At 37.5% G+C, this 21,418-nt stretch overlaps 7 protein-coding genes across 10 annotated transcripts in view; 2 read left to right on the top strand and 5 right to left on the bottom strand.

Annotated features, from left to right (window-relative positions):
- Positions 1–1,439, top strand: part of LOC100184735 (AUGMIN subunit 1) — a 4,652-nt gene extending 3,213 nt beyond the window's left edge. The window contains exons 5-7 of one of the 3 annotated variants that reach the window (XM_009863039.3): positions 168–312; positions 865–971; positions 1,047–1,439. In XM_009863039.3, coding sequence (XP_009861341.1) covers positions 168–312; positions 865–963 — 244 coding nt within the window. In that variant the 3' untranslated portion in view covers positions 964–971; positions 1,047–1,439. Of the gene's footprint in view, positions 1–167; positions 313–864; positions 972–1,033 lie in introns of all 3 variants that reach the window. The other 2 variants (XM_009863037.3, XM_009863036.3) reach the window with 2 other exon arrangements.
- Positions 1,378–5,944, bottom strand: LOC100179192 (cytochrome P450 4F22). Its single transcript, XM_002129657.5, has 11 exons — positions 5,669–5,944; positions 5,242–5,386; positions 4,768–4,900; positions 4,541–4,702; positions 4,079–4,238; positions 3,281–3,430; positions 2,642–2,832; positions 2,423–2,576; positions 2,066–2,167; positions 1,706–1,788; positions 1,378–1,646 (listed from the first exon to the last, which is right to left on the bottom strand). Exons 1-11 carry the CDS (start codon positions 5,855–5,857, stop codon positions 1,478–1,480), a joined length of 1,638 nt encoding a protein of 545 aa, XP_002129693.1. The 5' UTR covers positions 5,858–5,944; the 3' UTR covers positions 1,378–1,477.
- A 598-nt stretch (positions 5,945–6,542) lies between these two features.
- On the top strand, positions 6,543–9,471 carry LOC100181524 (actin-3). The gene is made up of 6 exons (XM_018815478.2): positions 6,543–6,946; positions 7,567–7,785; positions 7,847–8,117; positions 8,184–8,305; positions 8,365–8,548; positions 8,878–9,471. Exons 1-6 carry the CDS (start codon positions 6,824–6,826, stop codon positions 9,081–9,083), a joined length of 1,125 nt encoding a protein of 374 aa, XP_018671023.1. The 5' UTR covers positions 6,543–6,823; the 3' UTR covers positions 9,084–9,471.
- Positions 9,472–9,830: 359 nt separating this feature from the next.
- On the bottom strand, positions 9,831–20,647 carry LOC100178468 (actin, non-muscle 6.2-like). 2 transcript variants are annotated; one of them, XM_026838395.1, is made up of 8 exons: positions 17,671–17,680; positions 15,477–15,479; positions 11,428–11,551; positions 11,155–11,370; positions 10,801–11,071; positions 10,597–10,724; positions 10,329–10,512; positions 9,831–10,265 (listed from the first exon to the last, which is right to left on the bottom strand). In XM_026838395.1, the coding sequence occupies exons 3-8, from the start codon at positions 11,548–11,550 to the stop codon at positions 10,060–10,062; spliced, it is 1,128 nt and encodes a 375-aa protein (XP_026694196.1). In that variant the 5' UTR covers position 11,551; positions 15,477–15,479; positions 17,671–17,680; the 3' UTR covers positions 9,831–10,059. The 2 variants fall into 2 exon arrangements, with proteins under 2 accessions (XP_026694196.1, XP_002128671.1); XM_002128635.4 differs by lacking the exons at positions 15,477–15,479; positions 17,671–17,680 and adding an exon at positions 20,644–20,647.
- Positions 13,190–14,881, bottom strand: LOC100180835 (actin, cytoplasmic-like). Its single transcript, XM_002128571.2, has 6 exons — positions 14,673–14,881; positions 14,377–14,592; positions 14,040–14,310; positions 13,841–13,968; positions 13,582–13,765; positions 13,190–13,512 (listed from the first exon to the last, which is right to left on the bottom strand). Exons 1-6 carry the CDS (start codon positions 14,793–14,795, stop codon positions 13,307–13,309), a joined length of 1,128 nt encoding a protein of 375 aa, XP_002128607.1. The 5' UTR covers positions 14,796–14,881; the 3' UTR covers positions 13,190–13,306.
- Positions 15,551–17,462, bottom strand: LOC100186265 (actin-3). Its single transcript, XM_002129028.3, has 6 exons — positions 17,213–17,462; positions 16,929–17,138; positions 16,596–16,869; positions 16,423–16,538; positions 15,990–16,176; positions 15,551–15,895 (listed from the first exon to the last, which is right to left on the bottom strand). Exons 1-6 carry the CDS (start codon positions 17,336–17,338, stop codon positions 15,687–15,689), a joined length of 1,122 nt encoding a protein of 373 aa, XP_002129064.1. The 5' UTR covers positions 17,339–17,462; the 3' UTR covers positions 15,551–15,686.
- LOC100176060 (actin, clone 302-like) lies at positions 18,544–19,855 on the bottom strand. Its single transcript, XM_026838398.1, has 5 exons — positions 19,613–19,855; positions 19,259–19,520; positions 19,064–19,191; positions 18,814–18,997; positions 18,544–18,753 (listed from the first exon to the last, which is right to left on the bottom strand). Exons 1-5 carry the CDS (start codon positions 19,838–19,840, stop codon positions 18,548–18,550), a joined length of 1,008 nt encoding a protein of 335 aa, XP_026694199.1. The 5' UTR covers positions 19,841–19,855; the 3' UTR covers positions 18,544–18,547.
- Positions 20,648–21,418: the final 771 nt, after the last annotated feature.

Below are 21,418 nucleotides of genomic sequence, written 5' to 3'. Positions count from 1 at the left end.
AAATAAAAAAAAATCTCAAAAAAATTATTACCCACAAAGTAACATACATGGTAACTCGTAAGCTGGCACGAGGTGTATCAACACCCGTGTTATAACGACTGTCGTTTTCCGGCCACGCGAGGATAAAGTAAGTTACATTCATTCATTCATATACCAATTTTACTTAGATTGAGTCAGGAGTTTAAGTCCCTTGGTTTTCGGAGCGAAATTTCTCATGAGGAGTTGGTGAAGAGAGGAGACGAAATCAAGGATCTGCAAGAAAAGTTAAAACCTCTCCGTCTTTATCTCGACTCCTTCCAAAATCTTCCCGCCGTGAGGATTTATTAAATTTTAAATTTTTTCATTAGTGCTTATAGACGAAAAGTTTTCTGTATGTTTTTGATATTTTCTTTTTCTGTATGTTTTTGATAACAAAACAAAAAAAACACATGAGTGTTCTGTGTTTTTCGAAAAAATAATCAAAAAACAAGAGTTTTCTGTATGTTTTTTAAAGGAAAACAAAACAAAAAGTTACATCAATTTCAGTATGTTTTTGAAATGAAAACAAACAAAAATTCACAAGAGTTTTTAGTATGTTTTTGATATAAAAGAAGCCAAGGGCCAAGGAGTGTTCTATATGTTTTTATTGTGAAATATCAGTTTGCTTTCTTGTGTATATATGTTAGCTTTTGCTTTTTGAATTCGCATGGCTATTGCTGTACATGTCCCACTGAATTAGAACATTAGGTGTATAAAACTCTATTGACCATTAATCATATTAGCAGCTGTGCTTGCCGTGACAATCCAAGCATTTTTCTTAAGTGTACATTTTTTCTCTATATTTTCATTAAGTGCACATTTAAAAATAACCTTCTTTAATCGCAGGATTTAACTAAAGCCCGTTTAAAATTGCACGAAGAAACTCAAAATCTATCCGAACTTGAGGATACGTTAAACAACACCATTATTAACCTAAACGGATAACAAACTTGGTATGTCAGTCACTATAATTGTTTTTTACCCTCAATAGGTATTTTTCAACTTATTTCTTTAGTTTTATTCTGCAGAGCTGAATCAGTGGATTTCGAGTGGAGTTGCTGAAATATCCATGCTTTGTGTTACATTGTACTGCTTGGGAAATAGGAATGTAAACACTCTATAATGCGGTAACTGCTGTTCGGTTGGACTGACAAAATGTTTCTGCATTTTCTTTCTCAGTGAAAAAAACGCAAGTTGATTTTGGATGGCGTTTCAGGGTTACCATTAAAGTCCAATTTAGCTCTACATATTTATCTAGGACATCATTGTTGATCTGTATGATGACTCTCTACTGGCGGTAGTTGCTATTATAAAAACACATTATAAATGGATGCTTACTTTCAAGTTAAGAAATCGATGTTGAATCATTCAGTATTTTTTTGCGAAACATTTGATTACTTAACAGCACAGCATAAAATAGAGCAAAAATGTTTTTGCTTTGACTTTCGGTGTAAAAACTTCAGATCTTCTTTAACTTGATGTGGATTCCATTAAGTGATTTAAGGACAATCATCGGCGACATTTTCGGATCAGGACATTGGTTGTCCACGTACAATTTGTACTTCAACAGCGTGCGTACCAGTACAGTCTTTAGCTCAGCCATGGCGAAATTTTGTCCGATACAGTTCCTGTAGAAAACTTATAATGAGTGAACCTTTTTTAAGTGGAAAAATATCTTTAGAAATACCTCGGGCCTGCAGAGAACGGTAGGTAAGCGTACGGAGATCGCTTGGCGCAGTTTTCGGTCGAAAATCTGTACGGGTCAAAAACCTGAAAAGACAAAAGTATGTATAGAATATGATCGGGTAAGATGGAACACGTTTTCACTCTATTTTTATGTACAATTTGGCAGTAAACAAGAGTTATTTTCACGACTCTGAAAAAACGTTGTTAAATGTTAAAAATTCGTTTAGGAAAAGCGATTTAGGTGCCAACGGCATCCCACCTTACTCCACAGTACTATCTCTTTATAATGTTAAACAAAAGCTGATATCTGCTATAAACATTAGCTAGGAACTAGTCTGAAGATTTTAGATCTGGCACATACCTTCGCGTCTTCCCAAACTTGTTCGTTACGATGAAGCGTCATGATCGGAATTCCGATGTTTAAAGGTGCGTCCACCACTCTGCTGCAGTCGGATTTAGGAAGCTGTAAATGTTTGTTTAGAAACATATCTGCTAATATTGATGGTGTAAAGTACGGTGGGGTAAGATGGAACACCTTTAGCACATCATATCCAAATATCCCGATCGTGTTTTAAACAATCAACAACGGCCTATAAGGAGTCTTGAGGATACGACTTTATATATTTTTAAATGTGCTTTGTTTACAACCAAATGGGGCGGAAAAATGGAATGAAAAGGAGTTCCATCTCCCCCCACCCTATTATACATTATCCATTACCTGTTCATCGCCGACGTTGAATTGATCACCACCAAATCCTCGCGGAAATTTAACCGGTTGTTCAGTTCTTCTCGCAACTGCAAACACCGGTGGATAAAGTCGAAGTACTTCTTTTATAAACATCGTAACGAACGGCAGCTTTGATAGATCTTGCCTACATACAAATTTTACATGCTTTATTTCCGAATTTCAATAACGAACTGTCAATACTGATCTCACCATTCCAAGGCATCTTTTGATCCCACAACTTGTTCAATTTCTTCCCTACATTTTTCTTGATATTCCTCATTAGCTGCAAGACAATATAATGACCAAGCAATGCCGCTAGCCGTAGTGTCGTGACCTTCAAACAGAAAAGTGTCTACTTCGTCCCGTATTTCGCGCTCAGTTAAACCTTTCCCATCATCATCCTACAAACACAAAGCTTTAAGTTAAATGCTATTCTGCAAAAATGTATATAATAGGTTGGGGGAAGATGGGACACCTTTTCATTCTATTTTCTCGTCCCATTTGGTGGTAAACGAAGAACATTTAAATAATTATAAAACCGTATCCTTACGACTTTCGTTTACCGTTGTTAATTCTTTAAAACACGATCAGGATATTTGTATATTAAGTGCTAAAGGTGTCCCATCTTCCCCCACCCTATTATATAATAGGGCGGGGGAAGGGATGGAAAACTTAAGCACGCTTTGTCAATTAATAAAAAAATATGTCCCCCCCCCCCGCCAAAAACGGTGTCCCATAGTAAGGTGGGGAAAGATGGTAAACTCAAGCATCCTTTGTCAAATATCTAAAAAAATAAACACTTTCCCATCTTGCCCCGTGTCCTAACTTACCCCACCGTACTATACCCACCCTTGTCAAAATCAACATATCCAGAAAGTCCAAGTATCTTCCATCTGATTTTCGCCAAGAAGTAATCTTTTCCAAATCTTCTTGCGTGAGATCTTCGTCGTCACTTCTACCTAAAATCTTTTTGTTTTCCTGACGGCGTTCCCGAATTACCTATAGTATCGATTGTGGGTTGAGTAGATATAATGGCTGTACCTGATGCAAAACAATACTGTGATATAGGATATAGGATACAATTAGCACCTATACACCCCACTATTCCCGATTGTGTTTTTAACAAATAACAACGTTCTTTTATGAAGTCAGCTGTAAAGAATTTCTGTTTACTAACAAATTGAACGAGAAAAGAGAATGAAAACATGTCCCATTCCACCCCATCCTACTTAGATAATGAAAACTCACCCCGCCCTACTAACAGAATGAAAACATGTCCTATTCCACCCCATCCTACTTAGATAATGAAAACTCACCCCGCCCTACTAACAGAATGAAAACATGTCCCATTCCACCCTACCCTTTACTGTAGGTATTTAAAAAAAGCATAAAGAAGGTGCTATCTGCATGGGACAGCTAATGTGGCAACGTGTGGTGTTTTTAAGCACGTATAAATGGCAAGTAGATTTACGTGACATTTACACACAAATGTTTAACCCAATGATTGCTCATTTGCAAAATTTACATAGCAGGTTTATTACCAACAAGTTACGAGTTGTGTATCACTCATGCTGTATAATACCAGTCGCGATCAGGCAAGATAAATTTGAATTCTGTCAAGTACTTATACCGTCAATAATCATATACCTTTTCATCAAATTCGTGAATAAGTTTGGCCGCCGCTTTAAACTGCCGCCCACTTTTTGTCATGGCAAAAATCCAGTCAACGTGACAAAATGGATTGAAAATTCGTTTCATAGCAGTTGTGGTTAGGGTGAATACCGCGTCTGTATAAGCGTTGCTGTTCCTGTTGTAGAATTATATTTTACTAAGGTGTTTACCATATATGTGTACAGAATAGTGCTATGGGGTAAAATGGGACACTGTTAGCACATATTATCCAAATATCCTAATCTTGTTTTAAACAATTAACAACGGTCCGTGGGAGTTGTGACGATATACGGCTTAAATTCGTTGAATGTTATTTGTTTACTACCAAATGGAATGAGAAAATAGAATAAAAATGTGTCCCATCTTTCCCCACCCTACTATGTTTCACTTACGTGTTTACCGTACGTGTATAGTATATCGTAAAGGTTAATTATTTACCCTTCTTGTTGGCATTCTGTTTCACACGATATTGCACACTGCAGCATACTGTCCAGGGTCATCAGACTAACTGGCCTAAACACTTCTACCGTAGAACCGTCACATTTCCGCGACCACTTTTCTAACATTGTTTTGCAGCATGCATCGAAAACTTTAGTGTACCTGTGTATACGTTATTAACTATACTGCGCATTGCATGCAGCTAATAGTGTTGGGAAATACTGAACTGTTTTAATATGTCGAAATGAAAAGCTTTAGTAAGTAGATGGCGGTTTCTTCGCCACTTACTGCCGTGGCTAACCAGCAATCCGTCGCCAATCCATGGTTTGATGAATCTGTACGCCAAGTTGTCCTTCGGGTCTATAAAATGGATAATAATCGTCTCATTAAATGATGAATGTAACTTACTTTATCCCCGCGCGGCGGGAAAACAACAGTCGTTAAAGCATTAGAATTGTTATGATTTTAAAATGATTACTTTAGAAAAAGGTATAGGCACATAGGGCGATGCTTTGTTCTCCTTTATTAGGACACTAGTTTTCTTCCAATTCATATTCCATTGCTTACTGCCCTATACTCAATATAAAATACATTGAGTATAGACTATGTGTATTTACACGACTTCCATTCTACTTGTTTGTTATGGTCCTATTATATTATACTAGGGAATAGTGTTAGGTTACAGTTACGTGCAAACATACGTTCAACGTTCAGTACAGGTCGCACTACATGCGGATGAAATACCATCAAGTACGCTAATGCTGGACCAAACCACACCATTCCAAGTTTCGGGTATTTTTGTGTCTGTTCGCATGTTTTGAGGATAGTTTCTTCATTTGGTTGAACCTGCGACAAATATCACAAAGTTTTTAGTTTATTCCTCCTGCTACAACAACAACTTAAGTCATTTGAGTCAATATTATTAGGAAATGCGAATTCGTCGCATACCACTGCAAACAGAATTAAACGACAGAGCATTGGGTAAAACGCGACCAAGTAGGCATACAAATGTAGTAATACAATTTACGATTTTATTTTACAAATGTAAAATTGTTTATGCTAACATTGTGTAGGTATATAGCCTACACAGCACAGCCTCATACATCAGTGTTCTTATATAACAGTTACCAGATTTAGGTGACCAAACAACCAATGTGGCTGCGGGCCATCAATTTCCTTCGTGAGCTCTTTGCGTATGCGCCTTTCTTTCAAAAATCTACCAATTAACTTTCGAGACTTGTACAAAAACACTACCACACAAACCGCTCCAATACTGTACAAACTTAAGCTGAATTCTAAATAATCCGGTAACAGCATAGCAGCGTATCTACAACGGCGGTATCACGAATCGAATAGCAAAAGGCGCACCGTGTTTTCGCTGGTTGACTCATATTGGTAAACAAACTTACTCAGCGTCATTAGGTTCACATTATTGCCGAGTAGGCCCACGCTAGGTCGCTTTAAACTTTCCCTGCTGACTGCACCATTTCTAAGTTGGCCTAATAAGCAGTTTAGAAACGTTAAAATATCCAGCCACATTTGCTTGGTGGTTTATACCTACAGATACTTGCAAGTCGAATTCGTGATTTAATTATTAAATTAAAGTTGCCATTTGTTTTATGAGACGTGCTATTTTTTGTTGTCGCACCTTGAAACTATAGTATACCAGAGTGACACTTTAGTACTACGTTAAAACTGATGCAGTGTTTTTTTTTCAGAGCAGTGCTTTACCATACAGCATATTAATTTATATTTCATGTGAAACATTAAAATAAGAGGTCATATCCTGCATCCTGAATGTCAATACGCATTCAAGAATGATTATAGGCGTGAATCATTCTTATACAACGCAACTGTTTCGATAAACCGTAGATCAAACTAATTGGACAACACAGCAATATTCCGAAAATATATTAACCTGCTGTGGTTTCGCTTGACTGAATAACAGTATACGGTCTCGACCGTGTCAGAAGACACCTTAAACAAACCGATTGAAGCGTATGGTTACTGATACTTTGCGTCGCCCCGCTATGGTACTATTGACATATTACACTCAGAGTAGTGCAGACGTATAATAGTAGCTGTTTGGAATGTAAATATGACTAAATTGTTTACCAATTTTAGGAAAAGTATGTTTAACTAGCAGCTAAGAGCAGAATTCTTTAAGGTAGCAATGTTATAAAATTAATATCAGAGGTTAATAATCTGACTTAATGTGTTAAGAGTATATTGGGATTTCCTATTTCCCGAGTACAGCAATTCACTTGATTGTACAGTACAGTGATGGAGGAATTCGAATCACCGATAGTTATAGACAATGGTTCGATTACTTGCAAAGCTGGTTTTGCGGGCGATGATAAATTGCGGTGTGAAGTTCCGTGTTTAGTAGGCCAACCAGGACATACAGTAAGTCACGACCATTTCGCTAAATAGTATATATAGTAGGGTAGGGAAAGACGGGACACCTTTAGCACTTAATACCCAAATACCCTAATCGTTGTTTCGTGGTTTAAACAATTAACAGCGGTCTATGGGAGTCGGTTTTCATAATTCTTTTTCTTTAAATGCTTTTTTGTTTACTACTAAATGGAACCAGAAAATGGAATAAATAGGTGTCCCATCTCCACCACCTTGCTATATAACTGTTTAATTGCGCATATGTGAAGTATTACTACTGTCAATGTTGTTTTAACGAATCTGCTACGAATCATATATTGTACTACCATTACTAATGTGGTAGCCTAATAGGCCAACTGTTGCCTAACTTCCATATTCTGTAAAATACCTCGCTTTATTACCTTCCCTTATATAATAGTGCGGGGGGAATGGGGCACCTTTAGCATATGTAAATATTCTAATCGGGTTTAAACAATTAACAACGGTCTATGGGGGTCGTAAGCATACGGTTTTATAATTCTTTGTAAGATCTTTGTTTATTATTAAATGGGACGAAAAATAGAATGAAAAGGTTTCCCAGCATTTCCAACCTATTATACAATGATTAACACGGTACATGACTTATACAGGGGGTAATGGTTGGCATGGGTCATCTACATGCTTACGTGGGGCAAGAAGCAATTGGCAAGCAGGGTACATCTTATCATTTTAACTGTCCAATTCAACGGGGTATCGTCACAAATTGGACTGAAATGGAAAAAGTTTGGCATCACGTATTTTACAATGAGCTAAGAGTAGAGCCAGAGCGTCACCACGTGCTGATTACAGATGCACCGTCGAATCCTATGGTATAAAAATTGTTTTTTAGCTTTTTGAGTAAATACCGTCAAGACTAATATATGTCGACAGGTGAACAGGGAAAAGATGACTGAGATCATGTTCGAAAGCTTTAACGTCCCTGGAATACACATTACATTGGAGGCAATGTTGTCTCTTTACGCAGTAGATATTACGACCGGAATCGCGCTGTACAGTGGAGACGGCCTCACTTACACTATACCAGTTTATGAAGGTTTTGTTCTTAAAAAAGGCATTCAAAGGCTGGAAATGGCGGGCAGTGATATCACTGATAATTTAATGAAAAGCCTGAACCAGCGTGGGTATACTTTTCTCAATGCAGGTAAGTTGTGTTTCTGCATGTTAAAATACCAGCTTGTTAATGATAAAAAGCTTTATTGAAGAGTAGCAGAGCGATTGACCATCCGAAACATGAAAGAAAGTGTGTGTTATGTAAGCCAGGATATCGAGCATGAATCTGCCACCTATAACGACCAAACAAAGAAAAGTTACATTCTCCCAGATGGACGAGTACGGAATGCTCAATTTACCTTATATATACCTGAATGAATTAAAAATGTTTTGTTCAGGAGATATTTGCACAAAACGAGAGGTATCTCAGCCCAGAGGGCTTGTTCCTACCTAGTATGTTCGGACTGGATTGCCCCGGGATACAGAAATTATTACACAATTCAATCTTGAAATGCCCTGTTGATACCCGTCGTGATTTTTATTCAAATCTTGTTCTCTCGGGAGGATCAACTTTGTTTCCGGGTAAATTTATATAATAGGGTGGGAGAAACGGGACACCTTTAGCACATATTATCCAAATATCCTGGTCGTGTTTTAAACAACTAAGAACGGTCTATTGAAGTTAATAAGATACGGTTTTATAATTCTATGAATGTTCTTTGATTATTCCAAATAGGACAAAAAAATTAAATTAAAAGGTGCCCTATATTTCCAAACCCTAGTATATATACTACTAAAAATTCTTTTTACAGGAGTTTTTACTTTAACATTGAGAATAACTATCCATAAAAATATTACTGTAAATAGACAAACAATAACCCGAATCACTTTATAATTCTCTACCATTTCAGGATTACCAGAAAGGCTGGAGAAAGAAATGACTGCACTTGCACCCGCTGGTATACATGTAAAAATAGTAGCTCCACCGGATAGAAAGTATTGTGTTTGGGTTGGAGGTTCAATTATGGCGTCACTGAGCTCTTTCCCAAAAACCTGTGTTCAAAAACAAGAATATGAAGAAACAGGCCCTTCGATTGTTCATCGCAAATTCATGTGATAATTAAACTGTTAATGTGGATTGGAAATAATGAAGAAAAACAATATTGGATCAAATGGGAACAGTCAGATTGCAAATCTATTTTTATTAGAGCAAACTTTTGAAGGATTGCTATATAGTAGGATGGGGAAAGATTGCACATTTTTTATTCTATATTCTCGTATCGTATGGTAGTAAATAAAGAACCATCAAAGAATTATAAAACCAAATTCTAACGACTTTCATAGACCGTTGTTAATTGTTTAAAACACTATAAGAAGATTTGGATATTATGTGCTAAATATGTCTCACCTTCCCCCACCCTACTAAGTAGGATCAGGAAAGGTGGGACAGCTTTTTATTATAATTTCTTGTCCAATTCGATAATAAACAAAGCACATTCAAAGAATTATGAAACCGTATTTTCACAACTTCCATACCGTTGTTGATTATTAAAAACATAGGATATGTGGATATTATCAACTAAAGGTGTCCCGTCTTCTCCCACCCCACTATATGTTTGTAAATGCTGCACAAGTCGATATGTATTTTCTGATTCAATTTTGGATAAGTGTGAACTGCCCAATTGCCACTGTATTTTGCCGTATTTTAAACTAACAAAGCAAATTCCGAGAATGCCTATATGCAGACATTGTGAAAATGCACTTCTTGACTCTAGGCTTTTTCAAATTATTATAAATTGGTCATATATTTCTACACTATGACAAATACGACTGTAATTAAAATGGTTTTAAATACACACAACACTTTTCAAAACAGGATGTTTCATTTCCTGTTCCAGTTTATTTTGTGTTGCAACGCTTCATTATTTATAATACGTCTATTGTATATACTGTGACGGCAAAGTGAACCGTACACTGATCTGTGTATATTTATGGGAGTTTGTAATAACCAGGTATAAATTATATATATATATATAAGTATAATATATTCAAATGCAATTAAAACGGCTAACAGAAAAGTATAAAGAGGGTGTTTAAAAACACTTTCGGTGGACAATGGATGGGCCGGACTCGTCGTATTCTTGTTTGCTGATCCACATCTGTTGGAAGGTGGAGAGTGAAGCAAGGATGGATCCTCCAATCCAGACGGAGTATTTCCTCTCTGGTGGGGCAATGATCTTAATCTTCATGGTTGGTGGTGCAAGAGCAGAAATTTCCTTTTGCATTCTGTCGGCGATTCCTAAAATAAAGGGAAACGTTCCAATAAATCCAATTCACATTTGTCGCTTTTAAATATACGTACCAGGGAACATAGTGGAACCTCCAGAGAGAACGGTGTTGGCGTACAAGTCCTTACGGATGTCAACATCGCACTTCATGATGGAGTTGTAGGTGGTCTCGTGGATACCAGCAGATTCCATACCAATAAAGGCGGGTTGGAAAAGCGTTTCCGGGCAACGGAATCGTTCGTTTCCGATTGTAATTACCTTTATACGAAAAAATCAATTAAACAATAACTTATTAGCCGATAGAAAAAAAAATTAATGTAAATATTTGTAACCAGCAGGCACCTGTCCGTCAGGAAGTTCGTAACTCTTTTCAAGTGAGCTGCTGCTGGCAGCGGTTTGCATTTCTTGCTCGAAGTCAAGAGCAACATAAGTAAGTTTTTCCTTCATGTCACGAACGATTTCTCGCTCGGCTGTTGAGTAAAAATAATCGTGATAGTTCCGCTCATAGGTTTTAGCATTAATAAGTTAAAAGCTAATCTGACATACCAGTGGTGGTGAAGGAATAACCTCTCTCGGTCAAGATCTTCATCAAGTAATCGGTAAGATCTCGTCCGGCCAAGTCAAGACGAATAATTGCATGGGGAAGGGCGTAACCCTCATAGATTGGGACGGTGTGGGAAACACCGTCTCCGCTGTCCAAAACGATACCGGTGGTACGACCAGAAGCGTACAATGAAAGCACGGCCTGGATGCCGACGTACATAGCGGGGGTGTTGAAGCTTTCGAACATGATTTGGGTCATCTTTTCACGGTTAGCCTGTTAACAAAATGTAATATCGTTGGTTTATAAAAAATTAAAAACCAGTGTGGATTATCTTTGTATGCTAAATTATTACTTACTTTTGGGTTAAGTGGGGCCTCAGTAAGAAGAACTGGGTGCTCTTCTGGTGCGACACGGAGTTCGTTGTAGAAAGTGTGATGCCAGATTTTTTCCATTTGGTCCCAGTTGGTGACGATACCGTGCTCAATTGGGTATTTCAGAGTAAGGATACCTCTCTTGCTCTGGGCTTCGTCTCCAACATAGGTATCTTTTTGTCCCATACCGACCATGACACCCTACAAATGTGTTCTAACTTAACCGTATGTTCCACCATATTTTTTTTAAATGCTTACCTGGTGACGGGGTTGTCCTACGATGGATGGGAAGACGGCACGTGGTGCGTCGTCTCCGGCGAAACCGGCCTTGCACATACCGGATCCATTGTCAACTACGAGTGCGGCAACATCTTCGTCCATGCTAAGTTTTCAAATGCTATTCGACTCAAAATAAATTATCCAAATAATTCACTATAAGTAAAAAAAAAAACGGTTATATAACTCGCTTTAAAGCTTATTCTGATAAATACTTTTGTTTAACGTCTGGCGCGCGTTCTGTTTTAAAGTCTTACGCTTTACGGAATACAATGTTTTGAATTCTATTTTTTGTTACACTCAAAGTTACACATTAAATTAAAACCATCAGAAATTTTACCAGTCTCAATGGCTTCGCACACAAACTGTATAACAATATTCTTCTGATGTTTTAGCATACGAGACTAGCATAAATACGACATATATATATATATACGCCGGCAAATTTCTAGCTATGAATGCGGGTGTTGCTTCTACGACTGCTCTAATAAGCCGTTTGTTTCGCAACATCCTTTAATTAATTGCTGTGCAGCGAATCTTGTCAACAAATATAACGTTTCCTGTCAACACTCATTTTACATACCGATGTTTTACTGTTTGTTATTACCACCGTTTTATTGTGGTTTTGGGCCTGTTTGGTGGATTTCCGCTTTAAACACGCTGTTACTGCGGCTCTGCAGAAATATATATTAGGGTGGGAAAAGATGGGACACCTTTCCATTCTATTTACTGGTCATATTTGGTGGTAAATAAAAATATTTAAGGAATTATAAACCCGTAGTCTCAAGAAGTTTCTAGTTTTGTATTCTGTATATTTTTGTCTCATTGATTGCTTAATTATTCATACGGCCCATATAAAATAATCAGATTGTGATAAAATTATTTTATTGTCCGAAAGGGGTAATTATAACATATGCTGCAGCAGAGGTGTATAGCAAGGTGGGGTAAGATGGGACACCCCAGCACCTACTGTACCATATTTTATAAATTCAAATAAGATTACGATTTATGGATGATATCATGAATTTGTACTATCATAACTTTATTGAATGACAAACATCGAAAAAAAAACATTAAAACACAAAAAAAGTTTTATAACAATTGGCAAAACAGGTGTAATTTTACCAATTTTAAAACACACAGGGTAAAATGAGACAATAATATTGTATGCCTCGTAAATTACGTTTAAACATTCTTTGTTTGCCCCACTTCTATAGTTTTTTTTTAGAAGTTACCTACAATATTTTATTACATAAAGGACATATAGGTATTGTTCGAACTTTATTGGGAATTTTTCACATTTAGTTCACGTAAAACAATAATGGGCAGAGAACATTAATTGATAAATATTGTAGCCCACAATAAATGCTTCTTAACTTACAAAATCCAAATATTTATCATAATTTATATTATATATAGTTTATTCTTTTCTCAATTTGTATTGCTCCACTGTATTTTGCTAAGCCAATTTCCTTAAATTCTCCCCAAGTGCCTGAGACTGAATTTCAAATATATTTTCCATATAGTATTGTGGTATTATATCGGTATATTATGTTTGAATAACCCCGGAGGTATAAATTATTAATTTAAAAACACACCTTTTAAAGTTTAGTAATAAATAGGTTACCTGAAAAATTACAAAGTGGGGCAAGATATGAAGATTGAAGGAGTTTTATTAATAGAAATAATGGTTTCGAAAGATATACAATATTTTTCTACTATTTGCCCATGAGTAAGTTAGTAGTAAAAGCTGATAATGTTTTATTTGTGTCTTTGTATCTGAGTATAAATTCATTTGAATATATTAAACTAAAATGCACAAAGGAAATAATGGTATGACATAAATGTTTATTGGAGCACTTTAAAAACACTTTCGGTGGACAATGGATGGGCCGGACTCGTCGTATTCTTGTTTGCTGATCCACATCTGTTGGAAGGTGGAGAGTGAAGCAAGGATGGATCCTCCAATCCAGACGGAGTATTTCCTCTCTGGTGGGGCAATGATCTTAATCTTCATGGTTGGTGGTGCAAGAGCAGTGATTTCCTTTTGCATTCTGTCGGCGATTCCTAAAGAAAAACATAACGTCAGACCAAATTCACAAACGATTTACGTCGCCAAAAACTCGCGATGCTTACCAGGGAACATAGTGGAACCTCCAGACAGAACGGTGTTGGCGTACAAGTCCTTACGGATGTCAACATCGCACTTCATGATGGAATTGTAGGTGGTCTCGTGGATACCAACAGATTCCATACCAAGGAAGGATGGTTGGAAGAGGGCCTCTGGGCAACGGAATCGTTCGTTTCCAATGGTAATGACCTTTATATAAAGCTTTATGACTAAATATTTGCTCCTATTAAACAGTAAAATCTAGAAAGTGTTAGTTTAGCCCACCTGTCCGTCAGGAAGTTCGTAGCTCTTCTCAAGTGAGCTGCTGCTGGCAGCGGTTTGCATTTCTTGCTCGAAGTCAAGAGCAACATAGCAAAGTTTTTCCTTCATATCACGAACGATTTCACGCTCGGCTGTTGAGTAACGATAATCGTTCAGTTGGGGTCAGCCGATTTGAAGCTATATGTAGCCTACTCTGGCTTACCAGTGGTGGTGAAGGCATAACCTCTCTCGGTCAAGATCTTCATTAAGAAATCGGTAAGATCTCGTCCGGCCAAATCGAGACGAAGGATGGCATGGGGAAGGGCGTAACCCTCGTAGATTGGGACGGTGTGGGAAACACCATCACCACTGTCGAACACGATACCGGTGGTACGACCAGAAGCGTACAATGAAAGCACAGCCTGAATGGCGACGTACATGGCAGGGGTGTTGAAAGTTTCGAACATGATTTGGGTCATCTTTTCACGGTTAGCCTGTGCGCAAAATTAGTAAATCGTCAGGTAACAATTTAATACCCAGCACCTAAAATAGAAACTTACTTTTGGGTTAAGTGGGGCCTCAGTGAGAAGAATAGGGTGCTCTTCTGGTGCGACACGGAGTTCGTTGTAGAAAGTGTGATGCCAGATCTTTTCCATGTCGTCCCAATTGGTAACAATGCCGTGCTCAATTGGGTATCTAAGAGAAAGGATACCTCTCTTGCTCTGAGCTTCGTCTCCGACGTAGCTGTCTTTTTGTCCCATACCGACCATGACGCCCTGTTAACCAATATCATTAACCGTATTTGGTAAAAGTTCCTAACCGTGCATCATTTTTTTCGAAATGAAAGGATTCTTACCTGGTGACGGGGTCGTCCTACAATGGATGGGAAGACGGCACGTGGTGCGTCGTCTCCGGCGAAACCGGCCTTGCACATACCGGATCCATTGTCGACTACGAGTGCGGCAACATCCTCGTCCATATTAATTTATTTATGATTTTTTTAAAGTTTTTGTTTAAACTAAGTATCTGAAAATACGAAGATTAAACCCATTTCGCGTTCTACACGAAACTGCTTACCGAGACCGAAAAACGTTTAGAAAATTGTTACTTTTAATACACCCAAAAAAAACTTTTTTTACTATTTAACTTTTAGTTATTCTGAACAGTATATTTTATATAAAGTTCATATAGGTATCGTTAACAAGACTAGATACGCAAACAATAAGCCCGCTATTTGCACCAGAAATTGCTTCTTACCAACACTGGTGTTTCATATAAGACTGCGCTAACAAACTGTTCGTTTCACAATATTTCTTAATTAACCGCTCTACGCCGGTTCTCGTTATAAGAAATTATATATTTCCCGTCAATTCTCGTTTTACATACATACGTTTTACTGGTTATCATTAGTCGTTGGTAGTTGCGGTTTTAAGTAATCTGAACACAAGACACACAAAAATATTGTTGATCTTAAACAGTCGTTGAAGTAACGTTATTCTTAAGTATAGGGTGGAGGAAGATGGGACATGCTTCATTAACTTTACTCTAAAATGTGTTTTTTAGTCATCAAACAGTTATATACATCATATAGAGCATTTGCCAAAGTGTTTCTGTTTCCAAAGTGCTTCTATTTTTGCATAATGGCATTTTTGGGCTAGACTTCCTCTTTATAGTTCATATGCTTACAGCGATGAAAAGCGATTTTACCAGGCCTGTTTCCACAACAGTTACATCTTTGCAGTGTATATAATGATGTATTGATATACATTCTCAAGTATGAGTTATCCGAGTATTAATTATAAGACGAATGACGAAACAGTATACACTGAGTAAAAGCATGCAGGATCAAGCTAATAATGTTATTGCCTTTTTAAACAAGGCATTTTCGTTGGACAATGGAGGTACCGAACTCTTCGTACTCTTGTTTGCTGATACATGTATCTCTAAAGGTGGAGAGTGAAGCAAGGATGGATCCTCCAATCCACGCGGAGTATTTCCTCTCTGGTGGGGCAATGATCTTCACCTTACAGGTTGATGGTGCAAGAGCAGTGATTTCCTTGTACATTCTCTCAGCAAAACCTGACAAAAAATCAAATCAAAATTTGGTTTTGGGTTTACATATTATAAACCTATTGAATTATAAAAGGCACATTTTTTAAAGTTTAGAATATACCGGTAAACATGGAAGATCCTCCAGCAAGAACGATATTGCCGTACATATACTTTTGCTGTGTTTCAGCATCGCACTTCAAGATTGAGTTATTTGTCATTTGGTGAATTCCATCAGATTGCATACCAATCATGGATGGTTGAAAGAGTAACTCTGTGCTCCTGAAACCCTCCTTTCCTACATTGATGATCTGCATCCATAGTGGCGTTAACAAACACATATAGTAGGGTGGGAGAGAAGGGGCACATTTTATTCATTTTCTTATCCCATTAGGCAGTGAACAAAGAAAATTTAAAGAATTATAAAATTGTATTCTCACGGCTTTCATGGACCGCTGTTAATTGTATAAAACACGATCAGGATATTTAGATATTATGTGCTAAAAGTGTCCCATCTTACCCCAACCTATATACTATATTATAAGTTAGAAATTTACCTCTCCGTCAGGAAGCTCGTAACTTTGCTCAACCGTGTTGGCATCCAATTCTTGGTCGAAGTCAAGAGCAACATTACACAATTTTTCCTTGATGTCACGGAGGGTTACACGGGGTGCTGTTTTAAAGATAAATGTTTAGTTACGCTGTAATTTTTTGGCTAACCTATATTTACCCTTGATGTTATTAAAGGAATAACCTTTTTCCAGCAAGAGTTTTCTTAAGTAACTGGTAATATTTCTTCCCGCCACGTCCAACGAAAGAACAGCTGATTTAACGACACGGCCTTCGTAGATTGGAACTGCAAGTGAAGTACCGTGTCCACTTTCCACGATGGTACCAGTGCTACGACCTGATGCAGTCAATGAAAGCATGGACTGGACGGCGACGTACATAGCGGGGGTGTTGAATTTTTCGAACATGTACGAAACCATTGTTTCTCGGTTACTCTGTTATAATAATGTGTTGCATTACTGTTTGGGTTACCACAGTTTGTTGTAGGATTTACTTCAGGGTTAAGTGCTGATTCAGTGAGAAGAACTGGGTGCTTTTCTGGGTCTACGCTAAGCTCGTTGTAGAAAGTGTGATGCCAGATCTTTTCCATGTCGTCCCAGTGGGTGATGATACCACGTTCAATTGGATGCTTAATGTTAAGGACCCGTCTATGATTCTGAGCTTCATCTCCAACAAACAGTTCTTTATTTTCCGCAAAAATACCCTGCAGATTATAACGACAACCTGTAACTGCGGGCGTTTTCGCAAAATTAGTTACACAATATTTAAAATACTTACACGTTGTCGAGGACGGCCTACGATGGTTGGGAAGAAGGTACGGGGTGCCTCGTCGGATGCGAAACCAGCTTTTAACGTATCGGATCCATTGTCGAATACGAGAGCCGCACCTTCAGCATCAACCATGTTGAAATCGTATTAGCAGAAAATCAAACTAAAGATTTAGGAATATACTAGATTACCAGACTAGCGTTTAACTATTTATTTCTTAGCGAAAGCTATATAGGTTGTTTACAAAGCTGTACTATATAGATTTTTTCTGGGCACAAAGACAGCAATTAAATGACGTATAATACTATACCCGGATATTACGTATTTTTATTCTTATTTTACAACCGATGATTTATTTCTAGTTAATATAGCATCGTCTATGCGTCTTGGAACACGTAACTTTATTACTAGAAAAACATAATCAGTTACCACCCAATGTGTCACTTTTTATGTCACTGCTGTGCCACTTTTAAATTTAATTAACGCAACAAATTACTTATGTGATTTGTTGAAAGCAAGTGTCTCAACACGATTTTTATACATATACAACAAATACGATTTACATAGTTTAACCCAACAATTGCGGGACAATTGTAACCGAGCAATCTAAAGTAACGTTACAAAGTAATGCTCAATTCTTTCAATAAATTTAAAACTTGTAACAGGTACCCATAAAAAAACACAAAACAAATTAAAGTTTTTCTAACGGAATACATTTAATCTCGTAAATATTGTTAACAAATCTTGTTATGTTTCCCTACATTTATAATCTTAGATCTGGAAATACTCACAATTACTACGCGTTTCAAACACGAAAAATACAGTAGGGTATGGGAAGATGGGACACCTTTTCATTCTATTTTCTCGTCCCATTTGGTAGTAAACAAAGGACATTCAAAGAACTATAAAACCGTATCCTCACGACTCCCCTAGACTGTTGTTAATTGTTTAAAACACGATCAGGATATCTGGATATTATGTGATAAAGGTGTCCCATCTTCTCCCACAGTACTATATACTTTTTTAATTTTGTGGTTTGAAAACGCTTCCTCGCTTGCGCATGGTTTTGCAAGACGTGATGTCGCCTTAGTAAACACATCCATATGCTACTGTCGATAGGCGTTGTACACCACCAGTTTCTGGCCATATAGACAATCTTTGTCAATTTTTAGAAAGAAAGGTCGCTACAGTCAGCATATTTAGTTGTGTATGCAAACCGTAGTGTAGTGAGTAATATAAGAACGACGTATAGTTTATTTACATTTTGGAGTGCTTAACTATCTTTTAGAGTTTCCAATGTTATTTTTTCAACACTCTTGATTATAATATTCAAGTTACAGGTATTTAGAAGCATTTCCGGTGTACAATGGATGGGCCGGACTCGTCGTATTCTTGTTTGCTGATCCACATCTGTTGGAAGGTGGAGAGTGAAGCAAGGATGGATCCTCCAATCCAGACGGAGTATTTTCTCTCTGCTGGGGCAATGATCTTACTATTTGTGTTTGGTGGTGCAAGAGCAGTGATTTCCTTTTTCAATCTCTTAGCAAAACCTGTAAAAATGTCAGGCTAAATCTAGCATTTGCGAGATTGGCTAAAAAAAAGAATCTTACCAGGGAACATAGTGGAACCACCAGAAAGAACAACGTTGGCGTACAAGTTCTTACGGATGTCAACATCACACTTCATGATGGAGTTATTGGCACTTTCGTGGATTCCAGATGAATTCATATCAATAAGATCTGGTCGGAAGAGAGTTTCTGGAGAGCAGAATCTCTCGCTTTTAACATTGATCACCTAAAAATATAATAAAACATTTAAGCAAAAAATGTAGGCTTTTACAAACTTATAAATGAAACGCACCTGTCCGTCAGGAAGCTCGTGCCATTTTTCAAGTGAGTGACTGTTTGTAACCTTCTGCATTTCTTGTTCAAAATCAAGAGCAACGTAGCAAATTTTTTCTTTTAATTCGCGAACAATTTCACTCTCGGCTGTAATAAAAGTTATGGTTAAGATAGCAATCCACGATTTCGACTATTCTTAAGTAAAATGCGTTACCAAGTAGAAAACGTCTTCCTCTCAAGGTCTGCATCATGTGATTAGTAATATCTCTCCCAGCAATGTCAATGCGAGAAATGGTGTCAGGAACAATATAACCTTCGTAGATTGGAACGGTGTGGGAAACACCATCACCACTGCCGCAAACAACACCTGTGATACGACCAGCACCGTACAATGAAAGCAGAGCTTGGATGGCGACGTACATGGCGGGGGTGTTGAAGGTTTCGAACATCATTTGGGTCATCTTTTTACGGTTATCCTGTCACCATAGTTTAATGAGTCCTCCTACTTGGATGTCTACTACACTGTTAAACCATAGTATACACTTTAGTATACTATGGTTAAACTTACTTTTGGGTTAAGTGGGGCCTCAGTAAGGAGAACTGGGTGCTCTTCTGGTGCAACACGGAGTTCGTTGTAGAAAGTGTGATGCCAGATCTTTTCTATGTCGTCCCAGTTGGTGACGATACCGTGCTCAATTGGGTATTTCAGAGTTAGGACACCTCTCTTGCTTTGAGCTTCGTCTCCGACGTAGCTGTGCTGGGCTTCGTCTCCGACGTAGCCTCCCATTTGTCCCATAATAATCTTGGCTACATTAGATCCGACCTGGTACAAGGTAACAATCAGGTTTAGCTTAGTAGTCACTTAGTTTAAAGTGTTTGAAACGACGTTTACCTGGTGACGGGGTCGTCCTACGATGGATGGGAAGACGGCACGTGGTGCGTCGTCTCCGGCGAAACCGGCCTTGCACATACCGGATCCATTGTCGATTACGAGTGCGGCAACATCATTGTTCATGTTAAATTTTCAAAATGGACGTAATCCAAATTAAGAAATATTATGAATAAAACCAATACAAGCGTATTATAACTAAACAAAACAGATTGTATTTGTATTGTGTTAAAATATATCGGGTCACATGACATACCAAACCAGAGCGCTCGCACCGCAAGCCCCCGATATTAACTTTGTACAGCATAACTGATTTGCATAACCTAGTTATTTTGTGAGCTTTCCTGTAGTAGCCGTCATATAAAATTAAACTTCTATTTATTGAAACATTTATCTCTGTCTTTACATGTTTGACTGCAGTCTTGAAAGTTATGGTTAACAATTCTATAAACGACTGTTGCATTTCTTCATATATATATAGTAGGGTGGGGGAAGATGGGACATCTTTAGCACATAATATCCAAGTATTTTAATTTTGTTGTAAACAATTAACAACAGTCTATGAGAGTCGTGAGGATACGGTTTTACATTTCTTAGCATGTTCTTTGTTTTCTACCAAAGGGGACGAGAAAATAGAAAAAAATGTGTCCCATCTTTCCCCACCCCACTCTATAAACTTAAGCTATATACTGCTCCTGTTTTGCTTATACTTGAATTCTACAGGTATATGTAAGTGCGTTACTGAAGGTATTAAGTATATCTATAAACCTATCTGCAATTTAGATGATTAATGCTGTTATTTTGCAATCTTGTTTCATATACCTTTTGACTCCAATATACCTTTAGTAAACAGTGGTGTCTTTACCAATACGCGGATGATTAAACACGTTCATAATATATATTTGTTAAAGTCACCGCAATACACACATTGGTAAAACGCAGTGCGAGATTAAATCTTTTATATTTTTTATGTTAGCTGTTCTCGATAAGTTTTATACAGTAGGGTGGGGGAAGATGGGACACTTTTTAGCTTTATTTTCTCGTACCATTTAGTAGTAAACAAATAACATTCAAAGAATTATAAAACAATACCCTCACGACTTTCATAAACCGTCGGTAATTGTTTAAAACACGATTAGGATATTGTGATATTATGTGCGAAAGGTGTCCCATCTCCCCCCACCCTACTATATATTTTTCGCGATGTTCTAGAATCTAGATTCTGACCAAATTATTGTTACGAAAACGCCATTTCCGGACAACGTCAGAATAAATTTAATCTTTACCAAGAAAATACTTGCATATTGCAAGAGACTGTAATCATTTTTAAGCCTGTTTGACCAGACCCTAAATGTATGGGTGCGTTAGCTGGTACGACGACAAGAAATATAGCAAAGCTACAATACAACGAACCGATTATGTTGTGGTTTATTTTAAGCCTACACAAGTACGATCCTTTAATCTTTTAATGACACATAGTTTCTG

The sequence above is a fragment of the Ciona intestinalis genome, unplaced genomic scaffold (assembly GCF_000224145.3).
Source record: "Ciona intestinalis unplaced genomic scaffold, KH HT000076.2, whole genome shotgun sequence".
NCBI lineage: Eukaryota > Metazoa > Chordata > Ascidiacea > Phlebobranchia > Cionidae > Ciona > Ciona intestinalis.
This window is presented reverse-complemented; position numbering and strand designations above follow the sequence as displayed.